Genomic DNA, 23,258 nt, shown 5'->3' with positions numbered 1-23,258 from the left:
ATATTTAGGCTACCTGTCCTCGTTTTTCTGCAGAAGAATCTCTTCTGTGCTGCCGTTGGCACCGAACACAGACATGAAGATCTTGGTGTCCGTTCCTGCATTCTGCACATCTCCGGTTACTACTGTCAACTCATAGATAACCTGAAAGAATCATGATGTTTCACAAATCAGATAAGAAAACAACCCGCTACAAGGTAGTCAATTTGAATCAGGATATTTTGTTTTTCACATTTAGAGAACTAAGAAATCATCTGTGGCATGGAAATCGGACGATTTTCATATTGATTGACCCTGATCAGAGACTCACTGGTTTGGAATTTCAAAATAAGATCCTTGAACATTCAATAAGTGCTACCAGGTTGTACTAACAACACTCTTTAGTTAGATATCTTCAGTGTCAGTAAAATAGAACTCAAATGTGGCTCGACGATGTAAAAGAAAGTGTTCATGAGAGCGCAAGGCTTTCAACAGATAACAGGAAGGTTAAATGTATTACAGCAAAATTATCTGTTTTTCCGTTCAGAGTTCATCTTCTGTCTGCTGCAGAACATGCTAGATTTCACAATATTGAAATCTTGTCGTTAAGACACAATCTCATGGTAAGCCATCTCAGACTCTTGGTAATAATGCTGCCTACTCTTTACTGTGCTAATCACAAATAAAAACAGCTTAAAATGGCCACACTGTAGTCATGTAGTCCTTACAAAACCACATGATTATAAAAGTGGCTTTTACATCTTATAATATAGCTCTAAAAGAGAAACTAAGTGACAATTGTTTCCTAGAGATCCTTTGAGCGTTTTAGCTATTAAACGGAAACATATTTGGAATAATTATTCTGTCTGACAGTAATACAAATAAACAGAGGCAAGATGGTAAGACTAATACTAATTTCTTTCTTGAAAGACATGATCTGTCAACAAAACAAATTCTTACACCCAGTGATTAATTTATGTGCCCGATGACTTTAGTAGTCATAAATATGTCATTTAACTGTAAAGTATATCCCTGTATCAAAAATTTATAATAAACTTGTCTTATTGCTCTTATACGATCCATAAACCAATTCTATTAATATATATAAGACAGATAAAGTCATTAAGGGTGATAAAAATGAGAATAGTGCTTTAGATACAATAACACCTGGACAACCTGAAAATGTATTGAGTTATTACATTATATAATGTACTCACACTACTGTACAAATGCATTTCTGTAAAGTACTCATAATTAGAGGCTACATGTCAAAGAAGGATTTCCAAGGGATGTAATTATGTGCTTGAGGAAGTCTGACTGTAATATCAGGTAATATTATACATTAGATTTTTTAGAATGGGATTTATTTTTAGCTGTTTTTTAAGATGTCCCTATTGATTAGATAACTAGTTATTCCTAGCTATAAATAATGCTGAAAATAAGCAAACATGTTAAAGATTTCACAATTTTTTACATGTGAAAGTACAACAGATTGTGTAATTTCTCTTGTCCATTTACGAACCTTCTGGGAGATAGCAATGGCTTCTGCATCTAACACATTGAACACTCTGGCAGTCAAGCCGTCCCCTCGATCTTTGGCCAGCCAGCACTTGCAAGCAAAGATATATTTGACCCCTTTGGTTGGCACAGCAACGGCCAGCTCATCAACTAGCCAGCAGCTCTCTGGAGTGGCCCCATCATGGCCGAGCTGCGGGGAAGGGAAAGAACAATCACTTCACACAACAAGGCTGTATTTTTCCAGCACTTTGAGTCATGTGTGAGTGTGCATGGGAGTGCCCGTTCCTCGGTGAAACTCTAAAAGCTTCACCCCCGTTACTCACCTCCACCTTTTTAATCTCCCCCACGTCTGAACCGTGGGCCTCGAAGCTCTCTAAGGAGCCAGCCTGAAAGCCCTTCCTCCCATCAGGGAGATCGAGCCACAGCCTCTCCGTTTGGGCGTGATTGACCCCAGCGATGATTACATATGCCCTGCTGGTGGTGCTGGCATCCCGCTCCGGCCCAGTGCAGATGGAGACGTGGTACGGTATGACTGCAAGGCGGGTATAAAACCTTGAGGGTGTGACCGACCTCAAAATGAGGTCATGATGAATGTGTGAATATTTCTTACTTGGTAGATCTTCTTCTTCTTCGTCATCGTCCTCCCTCTTCTTCTTGTTCTTTTTGTTCATGTTACTATCAACACTGTTCACTGTCGAGGCTGAGGTCTTTTTACTCTTTCCGCTCTCTCTGACACCGTCATAATCCTAAAACACAAGTAATTAAGAAATACAGGCACAAACAGATGCAGCTGCTTAGTAACAGAAAATAACAGAGATAAGATAGAAATATTTTTATCTATAGCTATCGAGTCCTATGGTTGCGTGTGTTACCTTGACATAGAAGACTCTTTCAATGAGTCTGTCCTCCCTCTTCCTGGAGAGCCAGCGCTCGCATAAGAACAGGTAGACCTCTTCTGTGTCCAGATCGAACACCTCCACCTGGTCCAAGTACCAGTCAGGACTCACCATGCTGTTATCATGGCGGATTTTTATCTTAAAAACCTGGCCGAGGTCCACTGCTTCAATCGTGAACTTATCCACCTTGGAGAAAAGATGATGATGAATTACAAGCATGTGTAATATATACAGTGCCTCATGAAAGTACAGTATTCCTTTCACTTGACCTTTCCCACATTATTAAGATTTGATGGAACAGACTGACACTATGCAAGATGATGAAGTGTGAAGTCACAAGTTTCAAGTTTATTTGCAAATAAAAATATGAATAGCCACAATGGAATGGTTTAATTTAAAGCATATGTACAGATATATGACTTAGAATGACCCAAGCTAAGTCCAGAACTAAATCTAACAGATAATTAGTGGAAAGACTTTGATATTCACCCATTCCAATTTGACTGAGGCCATAAAAATCAGTCTGTATAGGGAGAAGAGTTGTGCCTTCGATATTAGGAAAAAGTGTTCAGATTATTAGTCATGTATGATTTTTGCACTGATGCTTGTGGTTGTAACATGACAAAATGTGGAAAAGCTCAAGGTGTACGAGCACTGCACGTCTTCTCTTCAAATGCTGTAGCTAAGAAAACGTTTTCTTACAGATCCCCGTTCAAACTTGTTACTGTTCGTTTCCGACTTGCTCAGTTTTCTCTCCCCAGTGTCCCCCAGGTCTCCATAAATCGTGAGGAAGACGTTAGCGTCCGTTCCAGAGCCGCTTACATCACCTGTCATCACTGACACGTTGTATGTGTGCGCTGTGGTGGGAATAACAGCAACAGAACACATCGGTTTCGGCTATTTTCAAGACAATGAACAAAACAAAGAAGCAATTTACCATCTTTTGACAATGCTGTCATGACAGATTTATTAAGGGAAAGAGGCAAAGGAAAAGAGCAAGACACAACATACTCTCCAGGGCATCTTCCACTTCGACCTCAGTCACTTTCAGGCTGCCGTCTCTGGAAAGCTTCTCGGTGATGATGTCAGAGGGCTGCAGCTCTCGCACTGTTTCTCCGTCATCTTCTGACTTGGCAAGCCACCGCTCACAGGGGAAGATGACAGTCTCTGAGCCCTAAACAGAATGAACATTATTACCTCTAAGAATTTATCTCAGTATTTTCTGTCTGTGTTTTCGAATTTGTATTCGTGATCATAGTAAAACCACACTGTTGGAGCAGTGTCAGTTTTCTAGGTGAAGAACATCACCACCTGCTGACTAGAAACAGAAGAAGAAAACGCTGGTAAATGGTAAATAGATGGTAAATGTAGGTCTACTGCGACTTTAAACAGAAAATCAGTATCAGGGTTGAATTGTGTTTTCAGTAGATTAGCCAGTGTTCACACTGGGGGTGTTCTTCATCAATCCTGGATTCCGAATAAAATGTTTTACAGGAATTGGAACCAGTGCTGTACATTTACAAGAACTGCCATCTGGATATTTGTCCAACAAACAACATCAGGTTTGTTGGACATTAGGCTGAATCCTCTTTTACAGCCTAATGTTAACCCTTGACCCCAGGCTTCGAATGGGGTAGGACGTCCAAACTGTTTCTGTGAAAGGGGAACTGCTAAGAGAAATGACTTTGCAGCCCTAAAACAGAACATTTTCCAGAGTCAGTCTTGGAATAAATGGTTGAGAGGAACCTTTGCCAATACACTCATAAATTTAAATATTTTCTACATTAAAATATTTCTAACCGGCTGATAACCTGATAAATGTTTAGTTTGAAGTGTTGCAGTTGCTATCAGTAATTTAGGTTAATCTGTAAATATAATGTATTTTTTTAGGTTATTATCTAATAATTAATTTTTACATCTGATTATTCAAAAAATAGATATTTTAAACATTGATTACCTTCAACGTTACCGTCACAATAACGATTGTACAGATATACTATGAGAAGTCAAATTTTTCTACAAGGTGAAACACAATTTTTTTTTTTATGAAAAATGCTACATTCATTTGGGGTTTTATAATAATGCATACCTGCTTGATGCAACAATAATTAAAAGAAATAGCATTTTTCACCAGATGATTTGAATGCTAAAGAGTTTACTGGTCAATATAGTTTCCTCTATTGTTGCAGTCACACTGCAGACGTACCTTTCCCTTCCTGAGCAGGCGTCTAATCTCCACTCTGTCCAGGTGCCAGCCCGGGTTGACCCCCCGGTTGTCATGGCCGATGCGGATCTTCTCAATTACGTCCCCTACATCTTCTAACTGCAAGAACAACAATACAAATTGCTCTTTTAAAGGAAAAATTCACCATGTGCTTTCCAAAAGATTTTAATTTTTTTTTTCATGTATTAAATTGTAGCTTCTCATATTTTAACGTACTTCAACAATAAACATGTCCTCAGCTCCTCTTTCGAAGTACATTCTCCTTTCCCTCTTGTTGACACACAGGGACTTCTGCTGTGTGCACACTGCGTCTCTTCCATACAGAACAATAAAGACGTCGGCGTCTGTCCCGGCTCCGAAAACGTCGCTGGTGAAGGTTTTAATCTCATACGGAACAACTAGGAACAAAAAGACACAAATCGAAGGTATTTTTGGCACATCCAAAAGAAGAAAATTTCATATGAGTGCAACGCAAAACAGTGAGTATTACATGGTGTGTAAAACTCTGTTTGAAGAGGATTAGGAAAGAGATCCCTGACAATCGCCCCATCATCTTCTCCTTTGTCCAACCAGCGGCCGCACGGAAAACGTAACTTCTGTCCTACAGACTGGGCATCGATCTCTACCCAATCGAGGAACCACCCTGCAGATCCTCCTCCTTAAAAATTCATAAATGTGAATGAACTTTGAGTTATTTAGCAATGTTTTAAAAAAAAATCAAATAAAAAATGTACCGCAGTTGTCATGTCCAATGCGCAGCTTCCTCAAGGGTCCCAGGTCAACAGCTTCCACTGTAAATTCATCAATCATGCCTCGCTCAAACTTGTTTCTATGAGTCTTTGAGGCCTTTAGAGTAATTATACCTGCAGATATGCACAGAGGAGATTAATGCATTACGATTCATGCAAATCAAACACAATACAATAGCTTGAAGCGTCACCTGTGTCATCCTTGGTACCAAAAAGGGTCATGAAGACGTTCGCATCTGTTCCTGCATATTTCTTGTCGCCGGTTTTTATCCTCACTGCGTATGTTGTTGACATGGCTGTCAAACCCCCCGCCCCCCAAAAAGCAAAACAAAAGTTAATAAATAGGCGAGTTATTTTCCTTTTAATGGGTCTTATTGGTTCAGAATAGAATAGAATAGAATAGAATAGAATAGAATAGAATAGAATAGAATAGAATAGAATCTGGGAATATTTATATGCGTGGTAGGCAAATAGAGACGCAAATTAGAAATAAATAATAATAGTTAAAATAGAGATGGAAGCTATGCAACTGTAAAGTATCAAAGATACATAAAAACAAAAAGTGACAAAAAATACAGTAATATATAGGAGATGAAGATCCTGCAATATGAAATTTTATTATGGTCTTCAGTTGAACCATCATACTTTTGCTTTTCAATAGTTGTTCTCACCCTTCTGTTCCAAACCAAGTGTTGCTTCAGAGTCGTCTTCGTCTTCATCCCCCTTCTTCATGAAGGCTTCATCCACAGGGACCAGCTCTCTGGCAAGCTGGCAATCGTCTTCATCAACAGCAAGCCACCGTTTACATGGGAAAAAATACCTGCGTCCAAGTACATGATTTATTCTAAATATTCTCTAGATTTCTTCAGATTCAAAGTCTCCACATAACACTGGTGATCTTTTTTTTTTTCAAAGTCAAGTACAGTTTTATACCACACAGTGGAGCTCTACTGACATAATATGTTTTATGAGCTGGCTGAGTTAATACTGTTTTATCACATCTGAGTGAAATATCCTAAATGAACACCATTTTTCAATATTGTGGTCTCAGTTATTCAGATCAGATAACTCTGATCTCAATAGCTGAGTGGTCAGCTGCCCTCTTCCTGTTACCCCAATGACTCACGTTGTGTCATCTTTGGTGTCCACAATTTCCACTCTGTCCAAAAACCAGCCGGCGCTGGCCTGGCTGTTGTCATGACGGATCCTGAGCTTCTTCAGGACCCCGAGATCAACTGCAGTCAGGCTGGAAACATCCTCCTGAGTCACACACAAGCAATAGAAATATGAAAAAGAGACTTTTTATTTACATTTTATCAGAAAATGGCATGTCAACAAATATTTATACCCTTCTCAATAAGCAAAAGATAAATCTTTACTGGAATTAAAACCTTCCTAATTGTTGATCATGCTTCTGATCATGCTGGTGTTTTGATGATTCATCTTTGGTGATAAACTTGAAGTATTTGAGTTTGGAAAGCCTCCTTGTCACCACTCTGGCTGGGGCAAATGTTACTACTAGTTAGACGAAGCATGTTGGTAAAATTAAAAGATCACTTTAAACCTAAATATAACATGGGTATGAAAGTTTTTAGTTCTCTTTAGTTAATAGAGAACTCCTCAACGCATGCATGAACTTTCAATTAGTAATCCATGACTTCCTGTGACCCTGAGGCATAAACATCACTTGAAGCAGAAGCACATTCCTCTTGGCCTCCATTCAAAAAGGGAATGAGGAAACCTAGACCGATCCTGCCAAGACACACACTGAGGAATATGGTGAAGGAGGTAACAATCTTTGAAGCTCAGTTGGAGGACTGCAGCAAAAAGTGGCATCTTAAGGTCATCAAATGTCAAAAACAGCCACACTGTAAAAACTCAAAACCTTACCAAGTATTTTTAGTCCAGGTTTTGAGTGGCAATATCTTAGTACACTTGAAACAAGACAAAACCAACTTACAAATAACTTTTTTTGAAGGAAGCTTTTTTAAAGAAACCTAACTTTTTTTTGGTTCCTTTAAGTCAACGTGTCCTTAAGTGGAACTAGAACTTTTTTTCATTAATATTAAAGAATTATTGACATAAAACAAGCTTCTATTTCTTGCTGAAAAGTTACTTGTGTGTTTTTGTTTTGTCTTATTTTAACTTTAAGTGTAGTAAGATATTTGCACTGGAAATCAGACAAAAATACTTGGTAAGATTTTGTGCTTTTTCAGTGTAGTGGCCACTATCTACATGCTAACCAGTATGTTGGAAGGCAAGTTTGCAAAAAACAGTTCCTTGTCCACAAACACAAACAAATATAAATCGTTCAATATTCTACAGAGCAGGTTGCTCTCTGTGTGCTACAGCTTGTAAAGGGTTGTAGAAGAAGTACTAATTTTTTTAAACATTTTAAATACAGGCTGCAATCTTGAGAGAAGATATCTTTTAACACAATTGGATCATACGTACAGGAAATACAATATTCCACTAGAAGTGGCGACCGTTTTCCTTGACAACCAAAGTTGAATTGAACTTGATTTTAAAATCGAGTTCCACCAAACAAAACATACCTGTCCTTTCTCGAATTTATTCAGGTGATTGGATTTCCTGAGCCATCGCTCCCCTGTGTCACCAGTCTCTCCGTAAATGGTGATGTAGACTTTGGCATCGGTCCCGGCACCCCACATTGTCCCAGTGTACACATAAACCTCATAAGAGTTCACTGAAAGGAAAACATAAGTAAATCTTCAATGGCATGCAGTGGCTAATTAAAATACTGCCAGAGTTAGTGAGTGTGCAGATTACAGCCATGCTCCACTTACTCTCCAATTCCTCGTTGGAGTCAGTCAGCAGTTCAACCACAATCTCCCCGTCCTCTTCGTCACGGGCCAGCCAGCGGCCACAAGCGAAAGTAAATGTCTCCACCACTTCTTGCAGCTCCTCAATTATCTCCACCTCCTCCTCTTCTTTCTTTTTCTTTTTCTTGTCCTTCTTCTTGTCCTTTTTAGTTGTCTCTTCTTTCTTCACCTCAATCTGCACCATGGCCATCGTTAGCCTCTTGATGTCCACCATCTCCAGAAACCATCCGTCTCCGATGCCCTTACCGTCGTGGAAGATTCGGATTTTATAGATTTTCCCGACATCCAGAGCTTCAATCTGAATTTTAGGGAAACGACAGTATTTAAAGTATGTATGTATGTGTCTGAAATGTTTTTTGTTTGTTTTTTTCACTCTAAATGCATCTTTTGCTGTGATTGTAAGAAACCTCATCTAGAGACTGAAGGTTTTTTGTCTTTTCATTCTTTGCAATTTGGCCCGTCATAAATTTTCATGTGGCCCAGAGACACATAAACCTTGAAAATAACTGTTGTCTGTTTAAACAATATTTTGTCAATAAAATAACAGCAGTTTTCAACGAAAACCACAGGAAAAAAAAATTCTTAGAATTTTGACTTTTTGTCAGAATTACTCTGACTTTAATCTTCTAAGGTCAATTCTGAGAAGCAAAATAAAAATTCTGAGGAAAAAAAAGTCAAAATTTGGACCTTTTTCTCAGAATTTTGACTTTATCTTAGAAAAGTAAAGCCAGAATTACTTTTTTTCCAAGTGGCCACAATCTTTTACTGTAGTTTACATATATATGCTGCCAAATTACATCAATCTGAAATGATGTTCAGTTTTATTAAATTTTAAGAACTATTCGTTGAGTGCAGAGGTGGCTAGTTATTAAATTTTCAGAAGTTTGCCACAACCAGCACTTTGAGGACATTGATAAGAAAAATATGTTTGACACCCTTGCTGTAGCAACTCCCAAGTGTGCACATCTCTGCTTTCAGATTTTCCATTTTTTTATAAAGAAAAATTATTGCAAACCCTGTGATGCATTACTGAGGTGGTAGTGTAATGCAAAAACGTTCAAGAGATATGAATATTTTTGCAAGACACAGTGGACATTAGCATATTTTAAGGTTTAACAGAGACCTTGAAGATTTCAGTGGTGCCACGTTCAAAATTGTTGGAGCGGCTTTTCAGGGCAAGGATTTCAGTTTTCCCTTCGTCTCCATATATCTGACAGAAGACGTCAGCGTTGGTCCCGGCTGATCGCATGTCGCCAGTGACCACTGTTATTTCATAGTTGATCACTGTTAAAGAAAAGGTGTGAGTTCACCACGACAAGTTGAGAAAAAAAAACCATGTAAATAAGAGGGACATACTTTTTTTTTTAATTTTTCATTTACATTTTTCAATTTCCAAGACCTCGCTGGGATAGATTTCAACCTCCACTTTGCCGTCTGATTCATCTTTGCAGAGCCAGCGGTGGCTCGGGAACATATACTGCATCCCATGAACCGGCACGGAAATCTGCACACTGTCCAGAAACCATCCGGCTCGTAAGCCTTCGTTTGTGTGACCAATCAGAAGACGGTTGATCTGCACGTACAGAGCAAAATGGATGAAATACAGGGTTTAGCCTCAAATGAAGTGCCTGAACATGATTTTTCTCCGAGATATAACACACTTGCCTTTCCGATGTCATATGTATCAAGGGTGAAGATGTCAGTTCTTGCCGTCTCGAAGTAATTCCTGAGGTCATTGTCTGAGACGGCCAGGATCACTTTGTCAGTGTCGCCCTTCTCACCGTACAGCTTCACAAACACTTTGGAGTCAGAACTGGCACCGTTCACGCTGCCTGTCTTGATTGCGATGTGGTAGCCGACATCTGCACACAAAATGTTTCATTGTTTATTCAAATTTTAACACAAATTCTAAATTGTTTGTTTGGTGTTTCTTTTTTTTTCTTTTTTTTTTCAATGAATGGGTTTGGAAAAATTGTCTTTGTAGTGACTTACTAAAGAGACGCACCCCGTCTCCAGCTGGAACCAACTCACGTATAATCTGCCCATCATCCTCATTGCGATCAAGCCACCTAGAATAAAAACGTGTTATCTTTATTTGAGAAATATATTTGGTAGTGCATTGTTGCCACGAAAATAACTAGCATAAATCGCTAATATTAAAGAAAAAAAAAATCTATATTAACAAGACAAACACAAAATCAAGGTAATATACAATTTATAAAAGTTAACATGAAATGTACACATGCAACAAATGTATTTATTTGTCTTATGGAAGTAATACTTACCCAGCTTTAAACTTAAGGCACAGTTTAAACATAAAAAAATTAATATTTATTACAATCAAAGTTTGCACATCAATTGTGATAATGTGCGTTTGACTGGATACAATAATTGGCTGTATAAAAGAAACTCAAGAAGAATCATGAACATGGCTCTTCTGTCTCATTACTTTGTCTTAAGACTCCCAAGCCGTCTCTAATGAGCAACACAGACAGGCAGGAAGAACACTTTTTTTCTCGGGAAGTAACACTGCACCCAGCTTTGCGGTTGCACTCCAGTTACAGAACGAGAGAGCTGGCTGGCTGCATGCATTTAGTGTCCATTTGTAATGGCAAAGCCATCCAGCTCTTACCTAACTACTTAAACACATGCCACTGGAAACCTACTGACCCCAAACATGGGCAATTTGCATCAGTAAGAAGACTTCTAAAAATGTCGGAAGGATTTTAGCCCTCTGGCAGCTGGCTTAGTGGGCTTCGCACAGAACAATTAGGATGTAAACATGTGAGTTATTATAATAATATTTATCACTTTCCTACATGTAACATGCTTTTTACATTTTACTGAATATAAAGATTAAAAAAACATCAAAAATTCGCTGCTTATTTTCTAACAGTCCAAAATATAAATATATTAAGGTAAAATCTCCCAGGTCTTAGGACACCCAGGCAGCCGTAGACCGTAACATCACTACACCGTGTTTGAATGTTATTGTTTTTCTAAAATGCTCAGTTAGTTTTAAGCAAGATGTAACTTTCATCTCAAAAGTCCACCAACATGTTTCCTAATGGTCTTGGGGATCATCAAGATGACATGATTACGGTCATTAATGGGCTATCTGAGGCGAATGAGGTCCGCAGGGCCTTGGAGGTTTTGGGCTCTTTTGTGACCTCCTGGGTGACTCATCTTGTTTTAACGTTGGTTGGCCAACCGCTCCTGGTAAAGTTCAGCACTCTTTCATTTTCTCCTTTTATTTTGTGCTGGTGTCCTAAGGCTTTGTAGTGACTTTGGAACAAGATTTATCACAGAATATTTGTTTGTCATCATTAATTAAGATTTGGTGGGACATTTGAAATTATGGTTAATTCCAAACATTTGATTAATCACCATTCATTCATGATTTAATAGAGGGGGTGCATTGGTTTTTGCAGGGTTTTTTGTCTTTTCTGATTATTTTTTTTTTATGTAGTAACACTATCTTTGTTTGATATCAAAACTTGTTCGATGAGCACAAAATAAAAAGCAAATGAAATCAACAATGGGTAAAGATTTTATTTCATAACCCTGTAAATCAGGTTAGATCCATTCTAAACTAGTGTGTAGTGTGAATGCCTGTGCATGAACTTTGGCTGCTTTGCTCCCTCTTTTTTCTGATCCTTGTACCTGAGTTAAAGTAAATTGAAGTAAATCCAGCAAAGACCTTAAAGAGGACCTGAGATAGATGTAGCATATATGCTAAGATTTTCAGTTTACAGCTCAAAATGCTTCTTGTCATACATCATGTGCAGAGTATCGTCTTGCCTGAAACATGGGAACTCAGTGGCAGAGGACTCAGGCTGTCCCTCCTCTCTGACCAACACCTTATCAAGATACCAACCACAGCCTCCACCGCGGCCGTCATGACCTACTCTGACTCTCCGCACCTGGCCCAGGAAGACTGACTCGATGAGGAACTCGTCATGCTGTGGGCAAAACAAGGAGAAAATAGAGACTTGAAATACGTTTCACAAAGAACAAGAATGTAAATTTATGTTAAATTTAGTTTAATCGTTTACTCACGTTTCCCTTTTCAAATTTGTTGACGTTGTTTTTGCTCATAAACATGAGACGCTCTCCTGTGTCACCCAAGTCTCCAATAACATTGAGGAACACGCTGGCATCGGTGCCACTACCACTGACATTGCCAGTGCAGATAGTGACCCGATACTTTATCACTGAAATAAAAGTATCAGAGAAGAGCTGGTGTTGCTCTAGGAACTATTCACACTGTTCCTGAACCCTGGAACAGTTACTTAAACACTATATATTTTAATAACTGGGGAATATCTTGATATCTTACGGGGCAGAGGCTCATCAATGAGTGTTCCTGTGGCGGGAAGTTCTCGGACGATCTCATTGTCATCTTCATTGATGTCCAGCCAGCGGCCACATTCAAAAGAGTACTTGTCCATGGTTAGAGTCTTGAGCAAAGTGACCTGCAGAAAGTTGAAGTCTCATCTGTCATCAAGCTCACCTTTTACTGCACTCTGGTTTGTGAACTTTCTTCACACAACAAAAAGAATAGTCGTGGCTCACCTTCGCTAAATGCCAGCCAGCAAATGGATTTCTCTTCTCATGCCAGATCCGCAATTTTAACAATCTTCCCATGTCCGGCATTTCGATCTACAGAAATCCCCCCAAAAAGTTAGGTATAAACAACAGCATTAAAATTTCCTCCTAGGAACATTTTAATGTTCAATATCACAAATAAACCAAATAAAGAATGAGATGATCCCAGATTTACCATGAATTTGTCAAGCTGTCCTTGTTCAAAGCTATCTGAATTGTTTTCCAGTTTGATCTCATCTGACTTTCCTTTCTCTCCATAAATCTGCAGAAATACTTGGGCATCTGTGCCGGCGCCTTTTATGTCTGAGGTCCAAATCCACAAGGACCATGGGTACTCTGGCGTGAATAAAAAGAGTATTATTCCAACACAAAATTTGTATAAATAAAGATACATTTAAAAAAAAAATGTCTACACAGTAAACACTATGATTTATTTTATGAACTCACTTTTCTGTTTTTTCTGTCTGAGTGAGACCATCTCATACAATTCCCTCTCAATAAGTCCGTCTCCTTCGTCCTCATCCAGCCACATCCCACATGGAAATGTTTGCTCAATGCCAGTGAATGGACAGTATATCATCACCTGCAAGCAAAATGGCTGCTTAATGGATAAACCACACTGTTACAATCAATCTGTTACCAATTAGAAATGTGTAGTACCTTTTCACAGTACCACCCTGCACCAACGGCACCGTTGTCATGACCGATGGTGACCCTGCTGAGAGGGCTGATCAGTTCACAGATCTCTACATTAAAGATGTCAATGAGAGCTCGCTCAAAGGCACCACCTTCTAGGAAAATTTTGCCACTGTTTTTTAAGCCCTTGGAGCCATGCATGACCATGTGGATCTTGGAGTTGGTTCCTGCTCCCCTGATGTCACCAGTCATTACTTGAACATTGTATATAATCCCTGAATAGGCAGAGGAAAAGTATAAAATTACCTTTTTTGGATTGAAAACATACTCTTTAAATGGATTTAAATAGGAATTTATTTGATAGTTCATGCTGAAAGTGTAGCAAACACAAGGTGATGGCATTTATTATCACACCCATTGGTTGCATTGATCCAACCAAGACGTCTCTCTGTATTTTGCCGTCATCTTCGTCCATGGCAAACCAGCGATTCACCGGAAATTCATATATTTCTTTATTCCCCATGTCATCTATCACAACCTGCGAGGTAAGGAACATTAAGCACAATTAGCAGTTTTCATTTTTGAAGTGCACATCTTTAAACCCACGACTTCATCCATCTACATGCCTTGTCTAGAAACCATCCGGCTGAGGAACCTCTGTTGTTGTGGCCGATGGTGATTTTTCTAAGCCTTCCCAGGTTTGGAGCCTCTATCGTAAACTTGTCCTCTGAACCACGTTCAAAGTTGTCTTTGTCACTGTCCAGCCTTCTTTCGCCTTTCACATTACAAAATATGATTAAGAATTGCAGAGTAAAACTTCAAGATACCCATAGTTGCTGTTATTGAAAGAAAAGTGCTGAATAGGTGTGATTTTGAGCTTTATATTGGACTGGTGTTGAATCTACATAAGTTTAATCCAAGAGGTGAAGCACCAAGAAGCAACAGTTCAATCTAGATGTTAACTGGTGCAACTAGTCAGAGAAGGTTCTATGTCCTTAAATGTGCAAGGTTCATAGAAGAACAGAATTGGTGGCACAAGGAGAGGAAGTGATCTAAGGCAGCTGCTAAACTATCCAACCATCCAACACTCTTTGCACATGCATTATACAGCATTACCCCAACTTGACAGGATTAAGTTGAGTTGCATTGTGGGTTCACATGAGTCTTGGCATATGGGCTATACAGATGCACAGCTGGCCCAGTGTTGAAGCCAATGTGTACATGAAGGCATCCGCAGGTCCATGGCTACCCAGATTCTGTTATCTTTGCCCAATCAAAGATGTGTGGCATCAGTTGAGACATCATTTTCATCCCAGTTCTGATCTCTAGGATCAACACAGCGGGAAAACACTGGAGACAACAGCTGTAAGACTCCATTCCACAGCAATCTGTGGCTTGTATCCAGGCCAGAAGGGGAGCCACACTCTTCTAACATGGAGCATGTCGCCATCTCTATGACCCAGTGGATCTGGCATTTCAATGACTGTAATACAGACCCATGTGTGTTATTTTTTCATTTCCACCACTCTTCCTTTGTGTTTACTCTTTATTGTCAGTGAGTGCATTTGAAGACCCAACCTTTACAGTCCTGTGTATTCTACATTACCTGTGTCACCATGTTCTCCAAAGATATTCAGGAAGACATCGGCATCAGTCCCACTTCCCTTCATATCAGCAGTGAAAACACTCACAAGATATTTATTTACTGCAAGACAGAAAATAACACATCAGGCCAGAAATGACTTGTGAAAATCACCGGAACAGCATCAAACGCAATTTCCAATCAACAGTGGAGAATACTAAATTGCTCTATTCCCTTTCTTAAGGTTTCTCAAATATCACCTCTGAGATGGCTTCCAAATCAAATATTTATAACTCTGGGTGTGTATTTGACAAACAGCTATGTTGCTACGATTGTCTCTTATGGCACAGTCTCTTCGCAATGCTGGACTTGATTGTCATTAGGTGCTAAGATGTTAGATCGCATTACGGCAGGGGTCACAGGGAACAATTTTACCCGAGGACTACACTGGCATAGCATTCAGTTACAACCTGAAACTATAGGACAACCTGCAGACTTTCAGGCAAAGTAGTGTTTTCCTTGTCAAACACATCCAATTACTACTCTCAGTTTTTGTGGAAGGTTGCCTCATCTTTAAAAATGTATTATGCCGTTTCTGAGGTCTCGGTTTACATTTACAAATCACTATTACGATCCACAACTTTTCCAAACAACGTCTTTCCAATTATAATCGCTTGTTTTGTGGTTTTGTAAGAGGAGTTTGTGGCCTACATTTTGGGACATCCATGGGGTTTTGACTGCCCAGGAGATCCCTGACGAACAGGTTGTCACCCTCCTCCCGGCTCAGCCAGTTGTTGCAGGGGAAATAGAAGCGCAGATGGGGCCGGATCATGTCGGTCACCACCACCCTGTCCAAGAACCAGCTGGCGCTCATTCCCGTGTTGTCATGTTCAATTCTAGAGAAAACAAAAGTCAGAGTTTCACATTATTTGATTTGCACACTCTAATCATCTCATCACACGAGAAATTTTTTTATAGTTTAATACTAAACAAGATTATTAATTTCATACAATGCCGCTCAGATACCTGACATGTCATGTAGACTAAGTGAAATGAGCTGGAACAAGAGTATGAACAATACACCCAGTAGCTAAGCTACAAATCTGTTTTTTCTGGAAAATAGGGAGGAAAAATGCTGTTGTTGAGAGAAACCTCTAAGAAGTACCAGTTGCAGCTGGCTACAACTCCTTCATATAAAATGCATCTAATTGTTAGCTTAGTGGTCTCCACGGCAACAGTGATAGCTCTGCTCGGTGATGATGGTGAGACGAGATGAAAAGTGTTCGATGTGATTGCTCTTGAACTTGTAGAGGTGGTGATTTTGCATGTTTAGAAATTTGGGTTTCATAAATCCTTGCCTGATTCAGTAACTCGTGTGGACTGGCTGTGATGTAGCTCTGCTTCCCCTTCATCCACTCAATCCACTCATAACAACAGATGGGATTTAACCTTTTGTCACTGGACAAAATCTCTTCATGTCCAACAGATAAACACATGCTTACATTCTCCATGGTTTATTTAACTACGAAGCTTACATTTCATTGAGTGACCTAAAACTTAGGAATTTTGAACATTTGATCCAATGATGAAAACAACTTTAGTGTAGCAATGAAGAGAAGTTTTAAAGTGACTTGCATTTTCATATGATACAGTACCTTAGCTTTTTAATTGGGCCAATGTTTTGTGTTTTGATGCGGAAAACATCCGTCTTATTCTTCTCAAATGCATTTCGGCTTCTGTAAATCAAAATAAATAAGTGAGAAAGTATTAACATTTGTGAGAAATCTGGCATGAGCAACTTCCATTATTTAATCCAGTGAGATTATAACAGACAGATTAAGGATCTGATCTCAGAATCTGTAAAGGGCATCGCCCCAGCTGATCTGGCATAAGGGACGCCAGTGGACTGATGGCGGTGGTATAATCTGAAACCTTCCTCAGTCTCTGCCGCTTCACCCCTTTCTCCTTTTTCATGTGCTGTACTTCTGCCCCTCTCAGAGAGGAAACAGAGTGTGTGAGCACATGAAATCCCCCTCTAACCCAAGACTGCGCATCAGACGGCCTCTTGTATCTGTTGACAGATTCCCTGACAGACCAACATCTATCTTTTATTTTTTTTGTTTTTAATATTACTCCGATAAAGCCAAGGATTAAAGTCATAAACTGTCAACAGGTGAACTTGTGCCCTCATACTCCATTTCAAGTTGCCCGCGAAGATGAAAAGGAGATACTGCAAACTTTGGAATTCATGCAATTTTAAATCTGCTGTAATCACACTGAATTTCCAAAGAAGTACATTCTTAATGTGCCTTGGAGGCTTGAAGAGATAAGCATCTCCCTTACCTGTATTGTGCTGCAAAGTGTAAACCTGTCACGACACAATACAGGCAGGACCAGACGCATATCGGAGTAAGGTGAAACTGCTAACTAAGCCAGAAGTTTATTGTGTAAATACCAGAGGAATCAAAGGCAACTTTGTCCAGTATTTTATCAAATTAGCTGTCACACAGTGTGGACATACTGAATACAACACATGTTGATGCATACTAAAATGAATGAATGGGACCACCACAAGGTGTGGATGACATGATCCAGAGTGGTTGACAATAAGCTGTGTGTGTCCTGTACGCTGCCAAGGTAACTCTGTCTGTCAGTCAGCGTGAGTGGAGATAAAAGCAGCCTGCTGCTGATAAGATCCCCTGGAAGTCATTTGATCATCTGCATAAATGACATCGTGGTCTTCTTTCATTCCTTTGTGAATGGAAATGAAGACTAGCCATGTCACATAGTTCCTCCTTACTCCAGATATTCTGAGTCCAATAGTTTTTTTTTGTTTTTGTTTTTCTTTTTACATCTGTATGAAGGAGAGATTCCTGCTTCACAAGGAAACCATTTAGTCTGTTTTCAAATGTCAACGCTTTTAGAGTGACCAGTGGAAAGTTGAATAGGAATTCTCTCCCATACAGTCTCATATTCACAATACAAGCAAACACAAGTACAGAATGTTAACCATCCTTTTGTAGACCAGTTAGCAAGTACCTCTTTTCTGTGCTGAGAAATTAGGGAAAAACAGAAAACATTAAAAGTTAATGATTCACTGTGAAAATGTGCGAGACCTGTAAACCTCAGTAGTTATGTACATTAAGCATGGTGTTAAATCAAAAGGTGGAATTGTTGGGGAAACATTTTTATTTAGCACCATAATTATACTTACTTGCTTGCCAAGTGAACTTTAGGTGAGACGCCAAAGTCTCCAAAGATGGTAACAAAAACATTGGCATCAGTCCCAGCTCCCTTTACATCACCTGTGACTGTAACCACCTCATATACTGTAAGAAAGAGGAGACAGGATATTAAATACAAAAAAAAAAAACAAAAAAAAAAAACGACTCTCTCTTGTATTTATGAGAAACCCTGATTGAAGGCCTCAAGTTACTTAGCTGGAGCAGTAGTTTTACTTTAGTTAAAACTGTATTTAAGTTAGTTTAGTTTTACAGCACCAATTCATGACAAAAATGTTATCCCAAAGCACTGTATAGGATAAACAGGGCCACTAAATTTATAGAAATATATGATCATCTCTCTCCTGATGATGGAGCCACTATGCAGAGGTTAGAGATTTTGCTCTTATGTTCATCATCCATAACTCCATAGATTTGAGTCAAAATGTAGAACTGGTACATGACTTATGACTTCACCATAACAAACTAGATCTTGTGTTGTTTCCAACGATGTTCCAATCCATTTTTACAAATAAAGGCACCACAAAACTTTAATGTTTCTACTTGAGGAAGAAAATGTACACCAGCAATGAAGGGAGCAACAATCACTTTTCCAGTTAAGTACCATATCTAGCCACACACTCTTGTGTATCCCAAAGACCATGGCATAAAAATAAAATAAAAAACAAACACACACACACACATACACACATTATGACAAGATGCCCTCTGCTCCACACGTGCCCTGTGATCCTGCATAGGCACCAGCTTTCTCTGCCAGCCAGAGTGTACGCCACACGACCCAGAACCCACTGGAGAGACTCTACTGCACTTTGGATCCCCCAGAATGAAATGCCAGAGGAAAGTTTCTCTACTGGTTTTCTAAAGCTTTTCTGACATTTTTAGTCAGAGTAAAATCAGTATTTTTGACATATGTGGCTTGTGGATTTCAATGAAAACGGTTAAGATGTAAATAGCTCTTTCAAGACTAATCAACAAGGTTTCATAAGGAAAGAGTTCAGGTGCATCAATACCTAGAACATTTGTCAGAATTGGTTGTTGCAATAATCCTTGGTGTTCTTTATAGGAATCCTATACCTGAAACTTCAAAAGTAGGATTTTCTTTACCCTGCATTATGTAAGGGTGAAGTTATTTCACTCAGAGGGATCAGGTTCCTCTAAAACACTTATCCATGGATGCTGTAGATTAATGAATAATGCAACAAAGCCATGATAGATGTAACGAAGGACGTTAAAAAAGAAATAGAGAAGGAAAAAAAAGCAAAAAATGCACCTGCTGGCAACAGACGAACAACAGAAGGATGAGATTGATCCAACCAGAACAGGGATTTCTAATTAACAGCAATCGGAGCTATTAAGATCCGATTAAAGAGAAAGGGAGACACCTGATAAAATCAGATGAACAGTGGCCTGGTAAAACTGACCTTGTTAAACTTCTCAGGGTGTAAGCCACCTGGGTGAGCCAGTCAGATAGCAAAGATATACACATAGCTTGAGCACACTAAGGTAAAAATGTGTTCAGAAACTTCAAAGCAAGTCAAAGTTAAAGAAATTTTATCGTACCAATAAACTGCTTTAATTTGTGTTGTGACTGCACACTGTACATTTTATTCTGTCTCTCAATTCTGAAGAGTGAGCAAATGGAAAACTGAGGAAGAAGTTGTGAATTAATAATTAAAAACTCCCAGACAGATGTGTCATCTAAATGTTCACAAATCCTTAAGGCATTTTCACCAGAGGTGCCAATTAGTGTGGAGGGAACCGGGTTCCCATTTTCTCATTTATCACTTTCAGTTTTGAAACTGTAAAATAACCTCATGGATTCAAGAAATACATACTTTGACTGTGTTGGAAATAAAATCTATCTGCAACCAAACGTATTTGTTCAGAATACAACGCTCCCTCCTGAATATTGTTCTGACCCCCAATGGCCCCAGTCCCAGTCCGTAAGACTGGGACAGCACCCAGCTCCTCTGTTTGGCTCCATTCATGTGGAACATAACTGAGCTTTCATCCAGAACAATCACAGAGGGATTCCCCTGCTGGATAATGGTTGGAGCTGAAGGTGGCTGGCAAGAACCTTCAACGAGGCCAGATTTATTCACTTCCAAAGAAGAATATCAGGGATTTCTTTTTTTTTTTGGCATTGTGTGATTCTTACCTTTCTTTTTGTAATACTCATCTTCATATCCATCTGAAGAGTCTGTGTGGTAGTTGAGCAACTCGTTCTGGTAGATCAAGGCGTAGTCCACCTGTTTGCTTTTGGATTTCTTCCCTTTTTTCTTTTTATCATCATCGCTGTCTCCGGAGCTCTTCTTGGTCTTCTTCTTTTTCTTTTTCTTCGAGTCTTCCTCTTCCTCTTCATCTTCCTCAATCAAGGGCTCCGCACCGTCATCATCATGAGACTTCTTCTTCTTGCCAGTTTTGGACTTTTTGTCCTTGGACCCCATCTCCTCCTCTCCCTCTGAATTCTCTACGGACAACTTCTTTTTCTGCCTCTTCTTCCCCTCAGTCACTTCCACTTTAAGCCGCTCAGATTTGTCCTTTTTGGTTTTGGTTGTGGCCTCGTTGTTGTTCCGCTCACCCTCAGCATCCTTACTTGAAACTGCAGCATCAGCTTCAGCCTCGGCATCATCATTTGGTTTCTTTTTCTTCTTTTTCACCTTATCTCCTTCTTTCTCCTTCTTCTCTTTCTCTGGCGGCTCCTGGGTCTCGGAGAGTTCTGTGCTCTTGTGTTTCCTCCGACTCTTTCCTCTTTTCGTGGCGTCTCCATGGGTCAAACCCTGGCCACTCTCCTTTAAATTTGGCTCCGTTTCCTCCACTTCGTCATCAACCTCTTCAGTTTCTTCCGAAGCTGTGGATTTTTTCTGTTTCGACGGCATCTTTTATTCATCCACTTCCCTGGCCTTTAGTTTCGTAAGTGCTGCCTTGAGTTTCTAATGGTGTAAGACAATTCATTTGACCCTTGGCTATGGTTATATTCTGGAACTGTGAAATCTGCAGGACCCCCGGTATGTAAAACTGAAGATGTTTGGTCTCCAGGCACTGAAACGGGGGAATCTCCCCCTTGACGGTGTGCTACTTGGGTGGTATATGAACATAAACCACACAAACACCTCTCATGAAAAATTACTGGCACCTCAGCGATCACATGAGCCACAGGGAGAAAGCCCTGTGAAAAAGGAGCCTTGCCCAGAGAACTTATCCTCTCTGCCACGGCATCCTCCATTATTTATAGTGTCAGGATCGCTTTACGAGCCGGGGGCGTCTCGCTTTTACCTGCGGACACACACAAACACAAGCACACACGCACGCACATACACAAATGCATACACACTCCTTTGCAACTGCCTCTCTTTGTTCTTGCATAGAGAAGCTAAATCTGAGTGAATGATCGTCACAACAGGATGAAAATGACTATCTCGGTTTATATTCAGTAGCAGTTAGTTTTTTTTTCTCTTTTAATAGTTGCATGTGTAGCTTTAGAGAAAAACACTGATTGTCTTGATGAAAAAAAAATCAATCTGACTGAGCTCACAAATTAAATCTAATATTTTAGTTATATGGGGCTTAATCTCAACTGGACTGGATTGTCTTTAGTTAAAACATGCAGCCTGGGTTTAGTGGACTGTTTATTGATCAGTGTGCTTGCTAACCCTTGAACTAATATTGATACAAAAAAATGTAGCAAAATTATGGAAAATAAAGAAAATCTAAGACAATAGTCATCAGTGTTTTTATCTATTTTGGGCAAGAAAAAGTGTTAATAAATCCAACACTGAAAATGTAAGGTCATATTTTCTATAAACAGGAAAAAAAAAAACCATTCTATTTAATGTTTCATGACGGTAAAAAAAAACAACTACATATCTTCATTGCACTCCATCCTGCTGGCACCCACATGTGCCCCTGACTATGAGCCATATCATCCCATTAGTCTTATTGCTGCCATCTGACACCTGATGCACTTTAGCATCAAGGGGAAGGGCAGAACATGGTCATATTGATCTGTCAACATCAAATTACCCTACCAAGTAGAAGACAGCAGACCTCGTTTACCTCGGTGAAGAATCACTCCTCCACGCTCCGAGACAGAATGCTCTTTCATCCTATCAAAAATTTAAAGCACGACGTAGCAAGTATGATGCCTGTTTTTAGTTTCATGCTGACAAACAGTTTTTACCCTGGATGTTCCTTTGGAGATCTATTTTGGAGGTTTTAAAAACCTACGCCAAACAGTGCAGTTCAGTGAAACTGTTAAAACACTTTTTTTCTTTTTTGTTAGTGCAGGAACTTTTAAAACTGAGAAATTTTAACTTTGATTTTGTTTACTGTCGTCTTATATTTCACTATATAAACAGATGAGTTTCACTGAAAAACCATAGCAAATATGTTATTACTGAAACACAAAGCAAGTGGGTGATTGGTAAGATTGCATTACTGTATTGGATATTTAAAATACTATGTGTCAAAACTGGCCTATAATTTCCCAGAGTTGTTTTTTTTAACTTGTCTTAAACCAGAACATCTTAGATTCTACAGAGTAATTTCAACTTTCACATAACATTCTTATTTTTCATCTGTTTTATTATTGATTCATTACGTTGATTGATCCACACTTATTGTATCTTTCTATATTTTTGATAGAAGATCTTAAATGTAAATGTATTCTACTGGACTTGTATATATTTCTGAAATAAGGTTATTTACTTTTTTTGTGTGAGAACAATCTTAAAAAGGGCTTTGCAACTCCAGCCCTCATGTTCCACTGTTCTTTGGATGCCTTCCAGGTCCAGCACACCTGAATCAAATGAATGGTTAATAACCAGGCCTTTGTAAAACTTGTCGACATGCCAACTAGGTAATTCAGCCCATTGATTCAGGTATGTTGGAGCAGGGATGCATCCAAAAGTTGCAGGACAGTGGCACTCGAGGACTAGAGTTGCAAAGTCCTACCTTAAGGTGTAATTTCCTTATATCTAGC

General features: G+C 39.3%; 1 protein-coding gene across 2 annotated transcripts in view; it reads right to left on the bottom strand.

Moving 5' to 3' along the window:
• Positions 1–22,578, bottom strand: part of loxhd1a (lipoxygenase homology PLAT domains 1a) — a 28,578-nt gene extending 6,000 nt beyond the window's left edge. Inside the window, exons 1-34 of one of the 2 annotated variants that reach the window (XM_081613407.1) lie at positions 20,436–22,578; positions 18,247–18,361; positions 16,688–16,768; positions 15,744–15,928; positions 15,057–15,155; positions 14,077–14,225; positions 13,865–13,988; positions 13,475–13,725; positions 13,262–13,397; positions 12,990–13,150; positions 12,782–12,868; positions 12,546–12,681; positions 12,266–12,420; positions 12,008–12,168; positions 10,199–10,275; positions 9,872–10,068; positions 9,587–9,779; positions 9,330–9,490; positions 8,171–8,504; positions 7,919–8,070; positions 6,490–6,623; positions 6,035–6,183; positions 5,555–5,659; positions 5,349–5,477; positions 5,105–5,272; positions 4,831–5,012; positions 4,597–4,713; positions 3,402–3,564; positions 3,093–3,247; positions 2,367–2,576; positions 2,105–2,240; positions 1,818–2,026; positions 1,499–1,684; positions 14–141 (exon numbers count right to left, since the gene is read on the bottom strand). In XM_081613407.1, coding sequence (XP_081469533.1) covers positions 14–141; positions 1,499–1,684; positions 1,818–2,026; positions 2,105–2,240; positions 2,367–2,576; positions 3,093–3,247; positions 3,402–3,564; positions 4,597–4,713; positions 4,831–5,012; positions 5,105–5,272; positions 5,349–5,477; positions 5,555–5,659; positions 6,035–6,183; positions 6,490–6,623; positions 7,919–8,070; positions 8,171–8,504; positions 9,330–9,490; positions 9,587–9,779; positions 9,872–10,068; positions 10,199–10,275; positions 12,008–12,168; positions 12,266–12,420; positions 12,546–12,681; positions 12,782–12,868; positions 12,990–13,150; positions 13,262–13,397; positions 13,475–13,725; positions 13,865–13,988; positions 14,077–14,225; positions 15,057–15,155; positions 15,744–15,928; positions 16,688–16,768; positions 18,247–18,361; positions 20,436–21,156 — 5,846 coding nt within the window. In that variant the 5' untranslated portion in view covers positions 21,157–22,578. Of the gene's footprint in view, positions 1–13; positions 142–1,498; positions 1,685–1,817; positions 2,027–2,104; positions 2,241–2,366; positions 2,577–3,092; positions 3,248–3,401; positions 3,565–4,596; positions 4,714–4,830; positions 5,013–5,104; positions 5,273–5,348; positions 5,478–5,554; positions 5,660–6,034; positions 6,184–6,489; positions 6,624–7,918; positions 8,071–8,170; positions 8,505–9,329; positions 9,491–9,586; positions 9,780–9,871; positions 10,069–10,198; positions 10,276–10,491; positions 11,950–12,007; positions 12,169–12,265; positions 12,421–12,545; positions 12,682–12,781; positions 12,869–12,989; positions 13,151–13,261; positions 13,398–13,474; positions 13,726–13,864; positions 13,989–14,076; positions 14,226–15,056; positions 15,156–15,743; positions 15,929–16,687; positions 16,769–18,246; positions 18,362–20,435 lie in introns of those variants that run through there. The other variant, XM_081613408.1, reaches the window with a different exon arrangement.
• Positions 22,579–23,258: the final 680 nt, after the last annotated feature.

This window comes from Poecilia reticulata, chromosome 12 (assembly GCF_904066995.2).
Source record: "Poecilia reticulata chromosome 12, P_reticulata-male-v2, whole genome shotgun sequence".
In the NCBI taxonomy this organism is placed as follows: domain Eukaryota; kingdom Metazoa; phylum Chordata; class Actinopteri; order Cyprinodontiformes; family Poeciliidae; genus Poecilia; species Poecilia reticulata.
The sequence above is the reverse complement of the archived record's forward strand: the minus strand, read 5'-3'. Positions and strand labels throughout refer to the sequence as shown.